This window comes from Schistocerca americana, chromosome X (assembly GCF_021461395.2).
Source record: "Schistocerca americana isolate TAMUIC-IGC-003095 chromosome X, iqSchAmer2.1, whole genome shotgun sequence".
In the NCBI taxonomy this organism is placed as follows: domain Eukaryota; kingdom Metazoa; phylum Arthropoda; class Insecta; order Orthoptera; family Acrididae; genus Schistocerca; species Schistocerca americana.
In genome coordinates this window covers 667,262,307-667,284,752 of record NC_060130.1, presented here as the reverse complement: position 1 = coordinate 667,284,752, position 22,446 = coordinate 667,262,307, and the positions used below count along the sequence as shown (strand labels likewise).

General features: G+C 37.3%; 1 protein-coding gene across 1 annotated transcript in view; it reads right to left on the bottom strand.

The window, feature by feature from the left end:
- Window positions 1-22,446, bottom strand: part of LOC124556821 (myb-like protein Q) — a 197,471-nt gene that overhangs the window by 101,335 nt on the left and 73,690 nt on the right. The window contains exon 7 of the mRNA XM_047130836.1: window positions 78-278. Within this exon, the coding sequence (XP_046986792.1) occupies window positions 78-278 (201 nt within the window). The remainder of the gene's footprint in view (window positions 1-77; window positions 279-22,446) is intronic.

Genomic DNA, 22,446 nt, shown 5'->3' with positions numbered 1-22,446 from the left:
TGTTGAGTTTTTTTTTTTTTTTTTTTTTTTTTTTTTTTTTTTTTTTTTTAAATAAACAGAACTTTAATATTTCTTACCCGGAACATGGCCTAGACCGGGCCACATCTGGACCGACCTGCCCTTTTTTAGTTTGAGACTGTCTGTAGCGAGTGTTATGCTGATTAATGACTAACATTCTTCTTTTTTTTCCTTTCCTTCTATTCCCGTGTGGAAGCTTAGGATCTCTTGAGTTTTCCTGATCTGTGTGCCACTGAGTATGAAGCTGATCCCAGAGTACCCTTAGCACACAAGGGAAATAATTAGGAATTGAGAGGAAGCAGCTGTGGCCTCTGAATATGGTACAATGCTAGTATTGAAATGGAATGAAGAGGAAGCCACAAAGTAAAGCAAAGCAAAAGCACAGTAAGCAAAGGTCAGAAAAAATCCAAAAATCCCCCAAAAAACCACACCCAAGGTAGTTAATATTTTAACTTACAATAATCATTGTCCACAATAACCAAGATAGGAAATGTGTGGTCACTAGACAACACAAACTAAAGCCGTGACAGATTAGTTTAAAAAAATAACATGCTCAGTACCATTATTAATGTATTTTCCCAATTCAAAATCAATCTTAACTGTACATGCACAATAATCACATTTATTTTACAAGTTTAATCTTAGTTCACTTATGATAAATATAAATAAATTGTTGTGTCTTCTCCCATCCCATTCTTTTAAAGTAATGGCTCTCACGAACTTGAGGACTGTACAAATTGGGAAAATAGGTCTGAAATATTCCTTGCAGATCTGACGCAGTTTATGCCTGTAGAGCAACTACGAGTAACTTTGAAATCAATGAAGTACATAACTGATGGTGAATCTACAACTCACTTTTAACTTATCTAATCTATGCAAATATATACCATCCTATTAATGTTCTATAATGACAATGTTATGAAAAGGATAGATTTCTACTCACCATATAGAGGAAATGTTGAGCCGCAGATACACACAACAAAAAGATTGCTAAATAGCAAGCTTTTGGCTTTGGAAGTCTTTTTGTTGTGGCTGCCTGCGACTCAACGTCTCCACTATATGGTGAGTAGCAATTGGATTTTCCACTGTTTTACTACAAACGTTCTTTCTTCTGACAACAGGGTTAACCTCAAAGTAGCCTGCTTATACTTTGGACAAGATAGTCAATTGTTACCTTAAATTTATTTTTACTGTATGTTATTTTTCGATTAAGCCACCAATGTGTACAGCTAACCTCCAGTAATTTCAATCCATGTTTCTCCCGTTGCTCATTGCTGCTATAAAACCATTAACACTCTAAAATAATTAATAAAATTATCTCACTTCAATAACAAAGACACTTATCTCCCATTTCACAAGAGGAAATATAATAATATTATAATGTGATAAAAATCTGATACATCAGTTAAAAATGAAAATATGTATATACTTGAGTGACAAAAACATTTTCTTTGTATAACCCATACAACAAGTTATGGGTTTCTTTGTACTTCCAAGCATTCCACATAATTTTTAATTCAGAAACTGTATTTTGTTACATTTGTTTGAGAATGGTATTTAGTGTCATTCTTTGCAATATTACAAAACTACAATAAACACATCAGTTACAAAAGTTTGAACCTCAAACACTGACATCTAAGTGTAATAACTATTAGTAGCCTTAGAGGCACTTCATATATCACATCAAACTTTGTTATCTATCATATTATGCTCATACTAAACAGTTTCTACAAGCATAATGAATGCTCAGCACTCTGTTAAGTAGTAATACAGAGAAGCATACTACACCAAAGTTACTGCACAGACATGGAACTAGACCCACAACCAAACATCAGTTTAGGCTACAGCAGCAACATGCTTCATGTATATTCTGAATCCAACAGATGTACAAAGAGACTAATGGAAAAAAGCTTTCAGAGCTAGCAACACTGCAAATGAAAATTCCATACATGAAAGTTTTTGCAAAGGTTTGATTCTACAACGCAGACAAAATTTGGCTTCTTTCTTTTTATGTATAGATTTGAGAACTGCCAAAAAAGTAAGCAATTATTCAGAGCAAACTCATGTTTTCTTGGGAATTGTTATTTCAAGTACAAGAATGCATGTTCAGATTGTCACAGAACAAGTAAAGCATGTACACGATAATTATCAGCCACTGCAAAATCATCAATAGAGGAAAAGTTCATAAGCAATATGATTTTAAGGCACTCAGTGATGTGGTTGTTGCTACTCTTTGATAAAATAATGATAAACAGTGTAACAAGTTACATTTATGTTTTTGAAACCTTTCATGTGAATATAATACAAACACACAACCCACAAACAGATACTGCAACAAATTACATCCAAATTAAATTGAAGTTCAGCAGGATAAAAGTGACTACAGTGATAAAGAGGGGAAAAGATGACCCATTTCAGAATACCAGGTAACATAAGCCACACAATATGCACCATAAAATACACATATTTACAGCCACAAAAATCAAGCATATTGCACTCACACCCAGAAAAAGAAGCAGAAATAAATTAAACTGAATATAACCAGTGAAATACAAGACTCGGAATGGAGAAGGAACTGGGTTGGCTGCAAGATCTTACAAATCATGCCACACAATAATAAAGAGGAAGTAAAAGATAAGAATTGAATGATTTCCTTAGAAGTTAGATTAAAGGGAACTGCAATAATGTCTTCAAAAGTAAAAGGTCTTCAAAAGTAAAAGGTCTTTCATTAAGGGCAATACATTTTTAAAATGTAACCTTTTTTTGCACTTCTAAGTGTGAAAATACCCATTGCAATCTGCAATTCCGTCACAGCAACTCGTGCATCCCGAACATTTACAAGTCATTACATATTTTTACCAAAGTGACAGCTCAGTTGTGGGTGCTCATCGCTGATTCACCAGAGACTTGATCATCAAAGTTTCTCTGTTCAGGCTCTACAGCATACTGTGACCAAGTCTGAGTGAGATTTCACTCTACACGACCAGAAGCCACCAATGTAAAGCATGAAGTGAGGACAATATCACAGCAGTAGTGGCCAGTATTGAGGAAGAGCTGAATGTGTCTGTTTTAAGACGATCTCAATAAAGGTGGCTATCTGAGACATCAACTTGGCAAATCCTGCTAAAGGATTTGGGTCTGCAGCCATAAAAAGTTAACTGACTCAAGAGTTGAAGCCAAACAATCACAGATTGTATCATGAGTTCACTGTTTGAGCACTGCAGAAGTTGGAAGCTGATCCTGATGTCTGTGGAAAAATGATTGTGTCAGACAAGGCGCATTTTTATCTTAGTGGCTTCATCTATATGCAAAATTTTCATTAAAGGAGTGAGAAGAATCCACAAGTGATTCACGAGACGAGATTTCATTTAGGAAAACACCCTGTGTGGTACAATTTATGATGTGGCAACGTCATTTGGCCTTATTTCTTTCGAGATGAGGCAAGAACCATTACCATCAATGGCAACCACTACAGATCCATGTTACGCAAATTTCTATGGCTAGAAATTTGTACAACATGGATCTGTAGCAGTTGTCTGATGAATGTTTATCTCAAAATCTTCACAAGTTTGTGCCTTGTCAGCATAGACCTGTCATCACGACTGTGATGACCAATTCACAAATCCCCGTCTTGAAATGGTCCAGCCACCAGACTTCTCCCTCAACAAACAGTTGTTAACCAGTCTGTTCAATATCAGTGGCACGATATCTGTGATAGCCTGGTGAGTGTTTACCTCAAAATCTTCACAAGTTTGTGACTTGTCAGCATAGACCTGTCATCACACCTGTGATGACCAATTCACAGATACCCATCTTGAAATGATCCAGTCACCAGACTTCTCCCTCAACAAATCAAGTGTAGCATCAGCTATGTGGCATGTAATGCCATCCTGGTGAAATCACATTTTCAATATATGTGGTCTCACATTCTATGGCTAGAACGTGAGACGCATATATTTTTCTTTCAAATTTTAAGAAATATCACTCTGAGTGAAAGACCCTTTATATACATACAATGTTACAGCAAGTAAAAATAACCAAGGTACCAAAGAGTCTATGGGAACAACACAATAGGTCTGTAATTTGTAACATACTGCAATTACAATCTCTGTGTAGTAAAGAGACAGGACTGAGGAAGAGGACATCTGAAGTAATTCTTAAGATTCTGTGTGATATAAACGTACTGGAAGAAGAGTATACCTGCACCCATTTGCAATGGGGGCACTGCAGACAACTTCCAGCTATATTTATGAAACAAATTCTCCTGTAATACTTTGTGTTTTTCATGGCTAAATTAATGTGAATGGATCACACTGGAAACAGTGGCCACAAGTGTGTACAGTCTGGGACTTAAGAGAAATTATCAAAAGCAACAAAGTCTGAAGTCAAGCTTAAAAATCCTGAAAACTGACACTAATTCCAGTTTCATTCTGTACTGTTCCTGCCCTTAAACCATGCACAATAACTGACTTATTGTTAATGGGAACTGACACGCAGGTAAAGAATACAATTGGACACACATTGCACAGCGCACAGTGAGAGAAATTTTCGAAGGACTATTAACAGGCTTCTTCCATCACATCTATTGACATCATACAACTTCATGACACAAAGCTACTAATTAATGGCATATTGACTGTTGGCTTTTGTGTTGGGATCTTCAACTGATGGTAATTTTGCGATTTTTCTGATATTTGACCACAACATTGACCGAAGATCCTGAGATGAAACCTGACAGGTGTAAGTCAACAAGTGGCCATGGTAGCCTCAACAATTTTTGACAACTAATTTATTGTTTTGTGCACAGCTTATTAGAACAGCTTACACAATCATGCCGTAAGTTACTATTCCACAGAGCTGAATACATATTAATAGTTATCACAACAATTCCCAAACAATGGTATCAATATGAGTGTGTACTGAAGGTTTCAACTACATTTACTGCAACCCTTTATATTAACTAACCTGTGTTGTAAAGGACGATGAGTTGTGAAAATTTCAGACAGGTTCCTGATACATATTCAGTGAGAGTATGTACATGAAGAAAGAGCAAAGCACTGCCCCCAATAATAATAAATATTTGTGCTGCAGATAGCATTTCGAAAGTTGGAGTAGTTTTATCTAACTTTTGCAATATGCATCTTATGAAGTGTCACACTTCCTTTTGCCTCACTAAGTCATGCATTACTTATGAAACTGCTGTATCTTTCCCACTAAAATTCATTAATATATTCTACAGATAAATCTAGCAATTATTAAATACACCGTCAAACAATCTCTGAATTCTGAATCAGTAACTTCATACAAAAACATGATAGGTTGCTTCTACTGCGGCAGTTATCAGGAATGTAATAATTTTTTAATGCTCAAAAGATTTCTTTGTGAAACTGATCATAGTGGAAAACACTACACCATATATGTACAATCACATACCAGAGTGAAAATAGCAGCAAACTGTTTACATTATTTTGGTAAAAAATCGCATTCATAATGGCAACTGTTTTACAAACAGCCAAGAGAGCAAAACTAAAATGTTGCTGCGAGAGAATTATTGAAGATTAATATACCATTGATATCAGTCATTAAGGATAGAGCACTAGTTCTGTTGAGGAAGGTGGGAAGTAAAAAGTCTTAATTATTTTTAATGAATCCTACCAAAATTTACAAAATTTACAAGATTTAATTTACAGAAACCACAGAAAACCTAAATATGAGGCCAGCACCTCACTCACAGAGCCAATCAATGCATTTTTTGAAAAGTCCATGCTGATGCTATTTGTGCAAATGCACTTTAGCAAGCAAATGATAAAAATAGATGGACAATATGGCAATAAACTGTAGAATTCTAAGCTAGCAGTCATTTCAGCAGGAATATTTGAATCTTCATTTTTAAACTGGTCAGAGCAGAAAACAGTTTAGTGAATATAAAAAGAAAATCAACAATGACTATCGGTCTAAACATAAAATCTCCCCACATTTATGACTACGTGGGGAAAAAAAGCTTCACATGGGAAATAAAAAAAGGTCTTGAGTACCAAAAATTACTAAAACAACAAAAAATTGAGGGGGAGGGAGTGAGTTTGGGTAATGTGAGAATTGAGACCCTGAATCAACTGAAGGCATTATCAGATTGCTAATAAGAAACAGATTTACCTGATATTGGCAAAGATAAAGATTTGACTCCAGGTCTGGCACACAGTTGTCAGGAAGTAGAGTTCATCAAAGTGTATAGCTACTATTCTACTCTAATTCTTCATAAAACATTGGAACTCACAGACAAGTTAGACATGATCAATATCCATCTATTACTGTAACTACCTGCATTTTGGCCAGAAAACTGTTATGACCTAAGTCTAACAGCTTTGACCAGACTGTTCCATTTTGAGTGTCCAAGCACAAGCAGCAGCATGGCTATGTGCAGAAGTGGACAAAATGCTCATGCAAAGGCTGTCAGGCAGCCAGGCTATAGCCTTCATAACCAATGGCTCAGCCAACAGCCTAGATGGGTGGGCAAATGGCTCAAGGACATGACAGAATCAAATGTGAACTTGGTGCAATAAGGTCCCATAGTTGGTAACCTGCACCTACCCATTGCTGAGCCGGCAGGCACCCTTGCTTCATGGGGACAGCACTGGAACAGCCTCATTTAGACTTAACACACCCATTAAGAAGCAACTCCTAAGCACAGATGAACCAGTACTAGTAAACAATATGAACGAGGTGGTAACATGGCCTGATTCCCCACTCACTCAAAGTTAGGCCCTAGTGGAGATGAAATGCAACTGTCTAATTGCAACACATTTATTGAGTATATCTATACAGTTTGGATGATTGTAATGGACACTTTGGAAAATATGTGTGTGTTTGTGTTTTAATAGAGATGACACTGGATGCCACCAAATCATCTATCACTCTTCCTGTGTGCCAAGGGGATCACTGAGGTTTTTACCAACACAAAGTTGGTTAATTAACATTGTCCTCAACTTAGAACTTTGTTTTGAATAAACTGTGCTTTAATCTCTTGAATAGAAAGATATACTATTATCTCTACCCTTCCTGAATACCACATCATAGTGACTAAAATATGTTCCAGTATAAAGATTTAATCCGACTAACATGAACTGAACTGCAAACCATACACAATAATTCTTTAATATATTGAAGTCATTTCAAGACAAGCTTCTATATCTGTTACTATTATGCGTCTTATAAGTGCCATTAAACTGCAGCAATACAAAAGCATATTGGAGATGGTATCTTTTTACTCTTTAATGTAGTTTTTCTCAACCTTTCAGCATTCGTGACCCAATTTTCAACCATAATTTTCATCCTCCCCCCCCCCCCCCCCCACACACACACACACCATTCTTCATACGATAACAATATACATATGCCGAGTATATTGATGCTAAAGCTATGAAAGTTACAAACCTTACAAATTAAAAAGAGTTACTAAATTTATTGTTACTTCACAACACCCATATGGTACACCGAAAAAACTAGACTTGATGGCCATTTATTCCTCTCTGTCCTACAGGTAGCACGCAAAAATACTCCCGAAGGTCTCCCAACTGCCGAAGAAGAAATTTTCATAGACTTCACGGCAAGTGGTGAAATCAAAAGAATTTAGGAAGAAATCTTTCTTTTAATTTTGGGCAGGGGTGGATGATTATTTTCTGCATTGGAAACAAGAGCATTTCATATGCTATTTTCAACATCCTACCTTTGCAAAACTGGATTTTCTGCATTGGCTGCTTTCACGACAAAAGACAAATTTCAGCTAAACGTAGATAATGAGCTTACACTGTCTATTTCTAATATCAAATCCTCTTTCACAAATCTTTGCTCAGCAGGCGAGGCCCAAGTGAGTCACTGACAGTTACTAAAGTTATTTTTAGTTTAGTACTGAAAAGTTAATTATTAAATGTGTTTTGTGGTACTGACACAGTTCTATTTATAAGAGCATTATATCAGAGTAAATGTGGATTTGCATTTTTTATTACATCAGACTGTAATTTGCTTCACAATACTTTCAGTAAATTTCTCTATTTTTGAATTCAAATTTGTTCTTTCCCATAACCTCCCCCCCCCCCCCCCCCCCCCCGTGTGTGTGGGGGGGGGGGGGGGGGGCTGGAGGAAGCAGCACCCTGCAGATTGAGAACTACTACTTTCGTGGTTAGGAAGCATGGAGGGAAACAAGTGACCAGCTGATAAAAGTGTCTCTCTCCGTTGAGTGTGTCTGAGAAGTGCAACTACACTAGTTCTAGCACACAACTTTAACTTGTCACACATGTTCAAAAGCACATTAATTAAAAATATAGAACCACAAATATTTTGGCTACTTTCCTTACAGGTCAACTTGCATGGTACCCCTGAAATTAAACATGGGAAAGTCATTGACCCAGGGGTCACTGGTAAATAACCAAACCATTCTGAAACAGATTCATTCATTTTCGATTTCAACTTCTCATTCACTGACGGCCTTTTATACACTAGCACTATTGCATTTCTAATAATCCACTCTCAATGAAACCCAGAGAGCTCTTCTAGTTTGTTTCACACATGTCAAACCACTGTGTGGACAAAGGAGGAGGAGGAGGAGGAGGAGGAGGAGGAGGAGGAGGAGATTAGTGTTTAACGTCCTGTCAACAATGAGTTTATTAGGGATGGAGTGTAAGCTCAGATTGGGAAAGAACGGAAAAGGAAATCACCTGAGCCCTTTCACAGGAACCATCCCGGCATTTGCCTTATGTGATTTCAGGAAATCACAGAAAACCTAAATCTGGATGGCCAGACATTGGTTTGAACCATCATCTTCAAATTGTGAGTTCCATGTGCTAACCTGTGTGGACAAAAATTTAACACACTATCTAATGTTGCTGTCATCTCAGATGAGAGCAAGAGTTTCAAAATGTAGATGTTAGAATTATTTTAAGAGTTATTGGTATATTTGCGATTTTTTCATTGCAGTCCTTTGTTATTGCATACTATCAGTACTGTTGTCTATTACAGTGGGTTTGTTCAATGGTCTCAAACAACATACTCCAAAAAAATTTTGCATGATCCAGAAGTGTAGCAAGTTGAAACACTCTAAAGTGTGTGTGACATGCTAATGTATATGCATCCAACAATGAAAAAGCATAGTGAATGAACTGAAAAAATCAGTTTTTGATATCAAAAGTAAGTTGCTCAAAAACTAGTTCTAGATGTTGTAGATAATATATCAAGTAATTAAATTTTTTTGTGTAAAAATTTTCTAGGGATCTGCATTTGTGGTTTTCCTCCATCCATCATGTTCTGGTTACCTAAGAAACTATTTCTCTGTGATCAAACACAGTTCATGCCTTACAAAGATAGGAAATGCATTGAACCACATCTAAATTTCTAACATTTACAAACTGCCTGTGCTATGCAAGTAGAAAGTGGTTTATGAGTTTAACATTCTGTTACTGGTGTGGTTATTGGATATAGAGTACTCCAGCAATTGGAAAAGGCTGAGGAACCATTCTAGAATTTACATGTTATGACTTGGGGAAAACATACAAATATAAATCTAGATGGCCAGGTGGGGCTGGGAACACCACTACTGAACAGCAGCCCAGTGTCTTAATAATATGCTACATTTACCTAATAGGGTTGACCTCCTAAGCAGCCTGGATGATGATGTTGGCAGCTGATGCTAAGGTTCTGGGTTTGATTATCACTGACTACCTCAAGAGGTTTTTGGGGTGGATGGCTATGGAACAGAATTTATTGAGCCTTATGAAACAAAGTGAAAATGCACTCAAATAAATAACGCACCGACATGACATGTACACTGGGAGGGGAGGGGAGGGGAGGGGAGGGGAGTATCTTGAAAGGCAACGTTAATTTTGATCGAATGATGGCATATGCCACCTGGAATGTAGTTGGCGTACTGATAATGGTTTCAACGTTGTCCACCAACAGATAGCATAGTGGCGATCTGTGTCTACCCTTTAACAGGGGATGAGTGTGGTGTAAACATGTGAAGCAAGTGGGCAACCACACTATGGAGACACACTCGTGCTTTCTGCAGCCAAATGAGCAAGTTTGAAATGAGTCAAATTGTGTCCTTCCAAGTGGTGGGATGGTAGTTTTGAAGAATTGCAAAACAAATTGGATGTGCTGCATCAGCTGTGCAACGATGCTGATATCATTGGTCATGTGAACATTCTCGCACTAGAAAACGAGGATCTGGACATTCAAGTAGCACAGACACCCGCCAGTCAGGGTATTGTACGGTTAGACGTGGTAGATCATACAACTACCACAGCACAGATAAGAGAACTTGTGACCCCAGACATGTCAACATGAATATTTTCAGCTCATCTTCCACTCATGCCACAGCATTGACATGCACGGCTCAACTGATGCCGTCAGAGGATCACTTGGAAGATGGAATGCTGCACCGTGGTCTTCAGCAATGAAAGGATGCAAGGTATGGTCATTTGTGTGTGTGACATAGATCTGGTGAGTGGTGTCTTGTAGACTGCATCAGATCAAGACAAAGCTACACCTCTTATTCACTTTTAGTGTTTCTGGAGCGGATGTTAAGCAGCACTCAGTACATCCAGAATGTTGTTAGAGCCATTTTTTGCCGTTCTTGCAACAGGAAGGTGATGTGTTGTGCTAACATGGTAATACCCATCCACATGCTGCCCATTAAATGCAGCGCAATCTCCAGACTTGTGTCCAATTAAACATGTGTGGGATATGAAGGGGGAAAAAGAGACTTGTGCAGCTCGTCAACCAACAATTCTTACAGAACTATGTGAAAAGGTTGAGCAGGTGTGGCATAACGTATCCCAGGGCAGTATTCACCATTTGTATGATCAACTGGATGCCAGAGACAGCACCAGCACCGATGCCTGTGGAGGCTATGACATGTATTAATATGGGCATTTCAGCATGGGTCATTACATGCTAACTCAGAATTGCTTCTCCTATTGATCTGTAAATGTAATCATTTCATGTACTCCACATGCACTGTGACAACAATAAATATGCAGTGAATTAGAAACCTTTATGGGAGTGTACTTATTTTGGTTTTTTCCCCACAGCAGTGCAATATGTTGAAATGGGATCAAGTAAGTGTCAAATCGAAAGGCGTGCAATAAGCAGGGACACACAATATCTGTTGTACTTATCTGGTGCACCTTCTAGTAATGAACACAAGTGTATAAGCAGAAGTATTATGTTCAAGTTCTTATCTATGAGCCTAGCTATCACATAATACCATTACTATGTGGTACATTGTGATCTTTATTAATTCCACTTTTGCAGTCCACCCAATATTTTCTGGTGGCGAATAAGAAAACTGAAAGATCTGTACTGAATGCATTTTTAATGTGAATTTCGTAAGGTATGAATGGAAGAAGATTCCTGTGATATGCCAACAGTGACTTTTCTATCTTTAATGTGGAAACACTGTAAAAACAGTGCTACTGATAAAAAATAGTTGCCTGAAACAGTAACACAAAAAAATAGTTCAAATGGCTCTGAGCACTATGGGACTTAATATCGGAGGTCATCAGTCCCCTGTAACTTAGAACTACTTAAACCTAACGAACCTAAGGACTTCACACACATCCATGCTCGAGGCAGGAATCGAACCTGCGACCGTAGCAGTCGCGCGCTTCCAGACTGAAGCGCCTAGAACCGCTCAGCCACTCCGGCCGGCAAACAGTAATACAACTAAAGGCTGACCTTTAGTATGTATTTATTGCAACACTTACTAGCACATCGCATTTTGTCTTCACACCAAGTGTGATCTCTTGTTAATGTTACAAGAATGAGCAAAAGTTTATGGAATTGCCAATTGTGTGATCTCTAGTTAATGTTACAAGAAAGAGCGAAAATGGAAAAATTGTTGGGACCTAAAATGAAAGTATTTACAAATCTTGAATATAAGTGTAGATTATTGCGAGTTCATTATTAGAGTGTCATTAATGTTTGTAATGCTGTCTACACAAAAACTGTCACTGTTTTCTCTTTGTCCAAGACATTTCACAAGTTGGATTCATTTAATCAATCACTGAAATTTAGACATACTGTGACTGGATGGTATCACAACATTTTTTTTTTTCAGAACATCTGCCAAACAAAAAGACAATTATACAGTTTTTAATTTACGTAAACCGTGGAAATTGCGGGATGAAGATTACTGATAGTGTGGTGGGCAGGGCATTTGTATTATAACCAATGAAAGATGACGATGTCCTAATGTGTAGGAAAATTGTAAGTAAAAGATGGCATTTCAGTATCTGCAATATCTATATCTGGTAAAATCTCACATAATTTTTCGTTTTGCTTTTTGTTTTAACTGAAGTTGTAACATGGTGTATAACCATAACTCTGTTTTTGGTGGTCCACGAAAAAACAATTTTTAAAGGTTTTTGTTGATCTTACTACTCAATATGAACATAAAATGATCTCAGTCACAAACTACAATACATCCCATTTATCACTTTGAAGTAAGTAGTGCAAAAACATGTTTTGAACCCTGACTGCCAGTTCAGACATTCTTATCTTAAAACTCTTCAGGATAGCCAATTATAACTTTTCCCAATAGAAACCTCCCATTAATGGTTTTCAATTATCTTAATATTAATCAATAATTTTTGGGTGGCATGCATTTCTAAATTAGTCTTTTAATAAAACTGGAAACATGAAAAATTTTATGAGCTACCAAGAAATAGTGTAAAGCAAATGCTTTCTGAGAACGTATTTGGCCACAAGTTAAATGTTCCGCAAAAGACTACACGAGACATGAAAAACGCCTATACACTTAGAAAACACACACACACACACACACACACACACACACACACACGTGGTATAACGCCCCAAGAAAATAACAAGCATGAGAAATAATTACAGTATCTATTATTTGCAACCTAATTTACTTAGGCCAATAAAAGTACCAAGAAGAGTCATGCAAGTTTGACTACACAACACAAAAATAGAAAGAACAAAACATATGACAGAACTAAGTTGTTATAATATGGAGCAACCTTCAATATGAAGCTTGAAAAATAGTTTATTTGCAGTTACACTAAACGAGATTCCAAAATATTAGCTATTTCAGGGTTTTTTCACCGCTTACTCTAACATGTTGCTCGCTGTGTGTTTTAGCAGGTGGTAGGAGCAATCAAAGGAGATACTATGTCATACATATGGAATTACGGCTGTGTCACCATTTCCTTCAGTACAATATGGTTGAGGAAAACAAATCCTTCTGTGGGATGAATTATTCCTGATGCCACAGATATGTGCAAGATGTTTTGATAATGTAGAGAAGGAAACAATAAACAGGAGAGGGGGAAAAAATAAAAAAAAAATTAAAAACCTTCTGATGTGTGAAATTGTGGCTCAATGTAACTTGGGCAGAGGAACTCTGCAGTGAGCGATATATGGACAAGAACCCACCTTTCCACTTTATTGCAATTGCTGTTCTGCTAAGTTAAATTCTCTATAGTTGAGTAGCATCTCTACCTTGTTGTACATTGTACTTGCATAAACCTTCAACTGAAGATGGTTGACTAAATGACTGGTATGCTATTTCTTTGTGTTTCCATTTGCTTACTGTCAACTCCAGCAAGTGAACAAGTTACATTATCACGTTTACCTTCACTGTATGCTGATACAGGGCAGTCAAAATCAATTTTGTGTTATATTTCAATAACATCATGTTTATATGAATAATCTCCCTTTGAAGTGTTCTACTCTGAGGTTGGTTCGCAGCAGTTTGCCATCTCCCCCCCCCCCCCCCCCCCCCACTCACCCTTTCTGTCTGCCTTCTCCTTTATTTCCATGTACTTAGTGCATCCCACACCATTCATACTCTGCTACATGTATGACATCCTTGGTCATCCCCAGTGACTCCTTCCCTCCTCCTCTCCACACATTATTCTTCAGCAATGCATACCATTACTTTAGTAGTTTGCTTGTTTATTCTTATAACATATTGATTATGGAACATCTATCCCATTGTGCAGAGGACCTTCTGTACATCATCTTTCATCTCGGTTACTGCAGCAGTATCATTTGCATGAAGCAGCACATCTACCTTCTGCCCCTTAATTTTGATCACCATCTCACCGGTTTCACAAGTTTGATCTGTAGTTTCCTGGATGTAAGCACTGAATATGAGCTGAAAGAGCACATCCTAGTCTCATGCCTTTTATAATTCTTGCTTCTTGTTCCTGATGAAAATTTCTAACTGCAACCATTTCGTTTTTGGGTCATTCTTGTTTGACCATCTAAGAAAAATTTGATATTTGCTGGCTGAAGCCCCTAATCTTCAGTGGACTAAAAAATATTTTTATTGTCTATCATTTAGAAATGGCAGCCATTTTTGTTTCAGGCCACATGCTTTTTTTGCATCTGCAAGTGTCTGTTTTTTTTAAATTATTGAATAATGGGTTGCCATAGGCCTTTCAAATAAAAAAGCATTAGTTTGGCATACTCTGGTCTGCATATTAGAAATATTACCACCTAACTGAAGTATTCTTTAGTATATTTTTAATAGCTCAAAGTTATTGGCTGCAAATTTAAAAACTCAATTTGTGAACAGTAGTTAGTTACATGTTACATGTTCCATGAATCATTTTGCACGACACATCATAATGATGTGGAACACATCATTTTACATTCCCATCACAAATAATTTGTTCATATGGTTACATACTGAACATTTCTAATTTTTTTTAAAATACCAAAAGAAGGAAGATATATAGATAAGAGTCAGTAACTCTTACCCAGCACCTTGAACACATTACAGTAACACAAATTAATCTGCACAATAGACGCAGTTGTCAAGGAGGAATTTCATCAATTTGTTTTCTAATTTTACTTTGCTGTTTGTCAGACATTTTATACTGAAGAGCCAAAGAAACTGGTACACCTGCATAATATTGTGTAGGGCCTCTGCGAGCACGCAGAAGGGCTGCAACACGAGATGGCATGGACTCTACTAATGTCTGAAGTAGTGCTGGAGGTAACTGATATCATGAATCCTGCAGGGCTGTCCATAGATCCGTAAGAGTATGAGGGGTTAGAGAGCTCTTCTGAACAGCACATTGCAAGGCATCACAGATATGCTCAATAATGTGGCCAGTGGAAGTGTTTAAACTCAGAAGACTGTTCCTGTAGCACTCTGCAGCCAATTCTGGATGTGTGGGGTGTCGCATTGTCCTGCAGGAATTACCCAAGTCCGTTGGAATGCACAACGGACATGAATGGATGCAGGCGATCAGAAACAATGCTTACATATGTGTCACCTGTCAGAATAGTACCCCGCCATATCAGGAATCCCATATCACTCCCATATCACACTTTTTCCAGCCTCAGCTATGTTGGAGATTTTATGTCTTACTGGAGTCCTGATATTCACAGTACACTCATGAAATGGTCATAACGGAAAATCCCTACTTCATTGCTACCACGGAGATACTGTGTAACATCACTCGTGTGCTGACAGTAACACCACGTTCAAATTCACTTAAATCTTTATAAACTGCCACGGTAGCAATCTAACAACTACAACAGAAACTTGTTGTCTTATATAGGCATTGCCGACTGCAGCACCATACTCTACCTGTTTACATATCTCTGTATTTGAATACACATGCCTACACCAGTTTCCTTGGCGCTTCAGTGTATATCAATGGGTAAGTTGTAACGAAGCAGGGTTGCCCACTGCTATCCTGTTTTGGTTTTACACTCCTTCAGTAACTTAGTTAAGCAATGAACTTTTATTTTTTTTCATTTTCACTACTCAGATTCCGACTACAGATTCTGTTGCCTTCAGCCTCATAGTACGGAATTCAGAAATAGTTTAAATAAAATTCCACTAGTAAAATCTATTATTTCAGTATATTCTAATATCTATTCTGAAAGTAATGAGCTAATCAGTTTTATTGGAAATGCATACTATTAACAGTTATGGACAATGACGTATATTGTGCAATACATATTAAGTAAAATTCGAGTGAGCTAATAGATCAAATTCAGCTATAAGACTGCATCCAAAAGAAAGCCTAAATTTTACTGATTCCAGCAAAGTGTTTAAATTAACCTAAAGACTGTTAGTTAAATAGATATTAAGACTTGAAATCTGTAGCCTGTATGACTTTCAGTTCCAATTGTGACCAAACTACTAAATAATTCCGAGATCTGTTTTGATACTTTTGCTACCTTTATTTTTCTACATAAAATGACTCCAGTCTCAACTTTGTAAGTGCATTAATTAAGAATTAAGTAAATTTGAATATGTAAAAATTATTGCTCAAAAGGGCTGCCATGGTTATAAGTCGGGAATTCCCACGGCGGATGCGTAAGTTAGTTCCGCGTATTTAAATTGATATAGCTCACTCATGTTATTTAAATAGTAAAACCCAATAGTTAACTTCAAAACCAGTTAGAAAGGATCATTTTAACCCAGGGAAATTATAAACTATAATATACTAACAGAAATAGTAAAATATTCAAGTGCTCGTCTATATAAGGTACGAGCTGGTGCAGCTCTAGTTAGTTCTCGGTCAAATTCTCTTGGAGCAAAAGTGCGGCAAGTTGGTTAATTTTTCGGTAATTGTAATTGTGAACTTTGTTAAAGACAGGAAGTTTTTGACCTACCTATTGTGACGATTAAGTGTAAGAGGCCTGGTCACATGAATACTGTGTGTGCGAGTGATAACAAATAAATCGCACTGTGGTTGGCATAAATGTTCAACAATGAATACGATCTTGACTTTTGATTTTGGAAAACTTCACCTAGGATCCTGGCTACTTAATTTCAGTGTGATTTAGGTGAGATGTACGCAGCTACTGGGAAGACAATATTGAATAAACAAAGCAAGGTAGGTCGAGAACACTGCGCACTGTCTACTGGGTGAGGAAATGTTTCAATACAGCTACATCTGGTTGTGACGTGAACTTCAAGTGGCACTAATAAATAAGGGCGTGTCCCAGCACATTACAAGTGGTGCCCCGGGTGAGGAAACAGCCCGGCACGTTACCAAGTGATCAAAAATTTCTGTTGCAACATTGTGCACCCCTCTTTGTGCTAAAGACAATCTTAATGTGGAATAATGAATGTCATATTTCTTCGTGGTATTGTAATTATGTACATAATTGTTCCTTTTGAACTATAGTGGATTATTTACAATAAACTTCAAGAGGGATTAAATATACTGAGTGTCAGTAGTCAGAATGCCCAACTGCTTAAACAGATGATTGTGGGTGAGCACCACACATTATTCTTACAGCTTTGTTTTTGAGGAACGAAGACTTACTTTCTTAAAGATGAGTTACCCCAAAACATTATTCCACATGACATCATTGAATGAAAATATGCCAACTTGGTGATTTGTCTTTCCCCAAGATTTGCAATGACTAAGTGCAAATGTGGCTGAAGTTTTAGGAGTTCCAAAATGTACTTTTTCCATTTTATATTCTCATCAAAGAAGGAGTTACTTCTCAGCCTTAATATTTTTTGTGCTATTACACTAACTAGTACAGTTACTTTGTATTCGGCATCAATGGCAAGAAGCTAACACTTAAAAATAACAATATTTTAAAAACAGATTTTTGAATTTTTCATTTTTTGTCTACAGGATTGTTGTTACGGGACCAGATAAAAATCAAAATTTAACACATAATAGTCTCTTATGATATCAAACTTCTGCATAAATTTTAAATTTAAGATTCAATTGGAAGTTACAAAAAAAAAATTACAAATATGAGTAAAAAAACTTTTTTACCATCTGCAATATCTAGGCTATTGGAATAAAGTATATCAATTATATAATTTAAACACATCAAATCAAAGTAACTAATGATTATCTGAGGAGGCAATCCTCTTCTGAAAGTTTCAGCAGGCTTGCAGGCAGCATCTGCAAGTCTGTACAAGCTCACAGACAAACCTGTACAATCCTGTGCATTGTCGTCCCCCTTCCACCAACATATCTCCACTCGCACTCAGTTAACAATGAGCTCTCGAAGTGTGCAGTTTAAAAATGGAGTCTCAGTGTTCTACTGGTGTTGTTAACAAAGCTTGTCATAAAAGTGTATATGACATGTTTCCTAATGACATTACTTGAAGATTATGGTAAAGAAGGAAGAAGAAGAAGAAGAAGAAGAAGAAGAAGTGTTGTTGTATTCAAGAGTTGACTCAGAGATTAAATCAACTTGCAAGTACTATGAAATGAAATACTTACAAAAATGTAATCACCTCTTTCTCCAGTCTTACTTGAAACCTTTTAAGAAATGTAAGAAGCTTATAACAAACGGTTATTATAAAAGTAAAAGCTCTTTCATAAATATAATACCAGGAAAATTATCATACCCAACACACTATTCTAAGACGTTTTTAATTAATACAGAAAGGGGTAGTGATAGTTCAGAAAAAGAATTTTGTGCCTTAATAGGAACTATGAAAAAGTAGATTCAGTTTGCAAAATCCTAGGTGTATTGTCAGCTTGGTTGGTTGGTTGGTTGGTTTGGGGAAGGAGACCAGACAGCGTGGTCATCGGTCTCATCGGATTAGGGAAGGAAGTCGGCCGTGCCCTTTCAGAGGAACCATCCCGGCATTTGCCTGGAGTGATTTAGGGAAATCACGGAAAACCTAAATCAGGATGGCCGGACGCGGGATTGAACCCTCGTCCTTCCGAATGCGAGTCCAGTGTCTAACCACTGCGCCACCTCGCTCGGTTATTGTCAGCTAGTACAGTTATAAACTAACTGAAGAAAAAAGAACTTTAGCCCCGACTGCAAAAACTGAGAAACTGCCAACTACAGGCAACAAGAATTTGGAAATTTCATTTCAAAAGCAAATTTGTACTAAACCACGTGAAAAATCTAAAAATTCACCAACCAAATATTATGATTTGATATGAGAACTAAACACCAAATACTGTATTTCAAACAATGTGTGTAAGTGTGAGATTATTAGTTTACTGCCGAATTCTTGGAATCGAGCAAAAGTTAGTGATTATTGTGTCAGAATGTGTAGTTATATTAACAAGGCATGTAGTAAAAGAACAGGGAATTTTATCTGCATTACAAAAGAAAAATGCATCTGACCTGACAGATGAAAACAAGGTTAAAAGGTTTTATGAAGATGACAAAATAGCCATTTGATGCCTGGCAAAAAAAATTGTGTTTCTGTGAAAGAAAATAGTACTAAGATTCAAAGACAAGAAAGGTTGATGCTGTGTAATTTAATTGAACTATTTACTGAATTCTAAAATGAAAATTCTGACATTACAAACCGTAAGGTTGAAATTTTGCACGTTCAGAAATAAATGGTACACTGTTGCAGGGCCCTCTGGCACCCATAACATTTACCTTTGTTTGTATCATCAGAATGTCAAGTTCTTGATAGATTGAGCTAATCTTAGAGTTAACTATAAAGACCTTTAGGAAATTCTGGTATGCCATATTGGAAATTACATGACGGGGAGGGGAATGTAAAGATTGTCCAGGCAAACAAGCTTTACTTGACATGCCTGAAGAATCTGAAGACTACAATTTGACGTCTGACAATATAGAATACAAACAATGGGTGACGCTAACTGCACACTTTTCAACTGCAAATATATATTTTCTCCTTTCACAAAGAATATTTAGGACTTTATGTAAAATGGCACTTTTTCACATCATGCCCAGAGAATACAACAAAGCAAGCTGTCACATAAGTTAGTCTGCAGCGCACCTATGAGAACCGAATTTGGTGGTTGTTGTTGTTGTGGTCTTCAGTCCAGAGACTGGTTTGATGAAGCTCTCCATGCTACTCTATCCTGTGCAAGCTGCTTCATCTCCCAGTACCTACTGCAACTTACATCCTTCTGTATTTGTTTAGTGTATTCATCTCTTGGTCTCCCTCTATGATTTTTACCCTCCACACTGCACTCCAATACTAAATTGGTGATCCCTTGATGCCTCGGAACATGTACTACCGACCGATACCTTCTCTTAGTCAAGTTATGCCACAAACTTCTCTTCTCCCCAATCCTATTCAATTTATATGATCTACCCATCTAATCTTCAGCATTCTTCTGTAGCACCACATTTCGAAAGCTTCTATTCTCTTCTTGTCCAAACTAGTTATCGTCCATGTTTCACTTCTATACATGGCTACATTCCATACAAATACTTTCAGAAACGACTTCCTAACACTTAAATCTATACTCGATGTTAACAAATTTCTCTTTTTCAGAAATGCTTTCCTTGCCATTGACAATATACATTTTATATCCTCTCTACTTTGACCATCATCAGTTATTTTGCTCCCCAAATAGCAAAACTCCTTTGCTACTCTAAGTGTCTCATTTCCTAATCTAATTCCCTCAGCATCACCCGACTTAATCTGACTACATTTCATTATCCTCAATTTGCTTTTGTTGATGTTCATCTTATATCCTCCTTTCAAGACACTATCCATTCCGTTCAACTCCTCTTCCTAGTCCTTTGCTGTCTCCGACAGAATTACAGTATCGTCAGCAAACCTCAAAGTTTTTATTTCTTCTCCATGGATTTTAATACCCACTCTGAATTTTTCTTTTGTTTCCTTCACTGCTTGCTCAATATACAGATTGAATAACACTGGGGAGAGGCTACAACCCTGTCTCACTACCTTCCCAACCACTGCTTCCCTTTCCTGTCCCTAGACTCTTATAACTGCCATGTGCTTTCTGTACAAATCGTAAATAGCCTTTCTCTCCCTGTATTTTACCCCTGCCACCTTCAGAATTTGAAAGAGAGTATTCCAGTCAACATTGTCAAAAGCTTTCTCTAAGTCTACAAATTCTAGAAATGTAGGTTTGCCTTTCCTTAATCTAGCTTCTAAGATAAGTCGTAGGGTCAGTATTGCCTCACGTGTTCCAATATTCCTACGGAATCCAAACTGTTCTTCCCCGAAGTCGACTTCTACCAGTTTTTCCATTCGTCTGTAAAGAATTCGCGTTAGTATTTTGCATCCGTGACTTATTAAACTGATTGTTCGGTAATTTTCACATCTGTCAGCACCTGCTTTCTTTGGGATTGGAATTATTATATTCTTCTTGAAGTCTGAGGGTATTTCACCTGTCTCATACATTTTGCTCACCAGATGGTAGAGTTTTGTCAGGACTGGCTCTCCCACGGCCGTCAGTAGTTCTAATGGAATGTTGTCTACTCCCGGGGCCTTCTTTTGACTTAGGCCTTTCAGTGCTCTGTCAAACTCTTCACGCAGTATCATATCTCCCATTTCATCTTCATCTACATCCTCTTCCATTTCCATAATATTGTCCTCAAGTACATTGTCCTTGTATAGACCCTCTATATACCCCTTCCACCTTTCTGCTTTCCCTTCTTAGCTTAGAACTGGGTTCCCATCTGAGTTCTTGATATTCATACAAGTGGTTCTCTTTTCTCCAAAGGTCTCTCTAATTTTCCTGTAGGCAGTACCTATCTTACCCCTAGTGAGATAAGCCTCTACATCCTTACATTTGTCCTCTAGCCATCCCTGCTTAGCCATTTTGCACTTTCTGTCGATCTCATTTTTGAGACGTTTGTATTCCGTTTTGCCTGCTTCATTTACCGCATTTTTATAATTTCTCCTTTCATCAATTAAATTCAATATTTCTGTTGCCCGAGGATTTCTACTAGCCCTCGTCTTTTTACTTACTTGATCCTCTGCTGCCTTCACTATTTCATCTCTCAAAGCTACCCATTCTTCTTCTACTTCATTTCTTTCCCCCCATTCCTGTCAATTTTTCCCTTATGCTCTCCCTAAAACTCTGTAAAACCTCTAGTTTAGTCAGTTTATCCAGGTCCCATCTCCTTAAATTCCCACCTTTTTGCAGTTTCTTCGGAGTCCACATCTGCCCCTGGAAATGTCTTACAATTTAAAACCTGGTTCCTAAATCTCTGTCTTACCATTATATAATCTATGTGAAACCTGTCAGTATCTCCAGGCTTCTTCCATGTATACAACCTTCTTTTATGATTCTTGAACCAAGTGTTAGCTATGATTAAGTTGTGCTCTGTGCAAAATTCTACCAGGCGGCTTCCTCTTTCATTTCTTAGCCCCAATCCATATTCACCTGCTACGTTTCCTTCTCTCCCTTTTCCTACTACCGAATTCCAGTCACCCGTGACTATTAAATTTTCGTCTCCCTTCACTATCAGAATAATTTTTTTATTTCATCATACATTTCTTCAATTTCTTCGTCATCTGCAGAGCTAGTTGGCACATAAACTTGTACAACTGTAGTAGGCGTGGGCTTTGTGTCTATCTTGGGCACAATAAGGCATTCACTATGCTGTTTGTAGTAGCTTACCCGCGCTCCTATTTTTTTATTCATTATTAAACCTACTCCTGCATTACCCCTATTTGATTTTGTATTTATAACCCTGTATTCACCT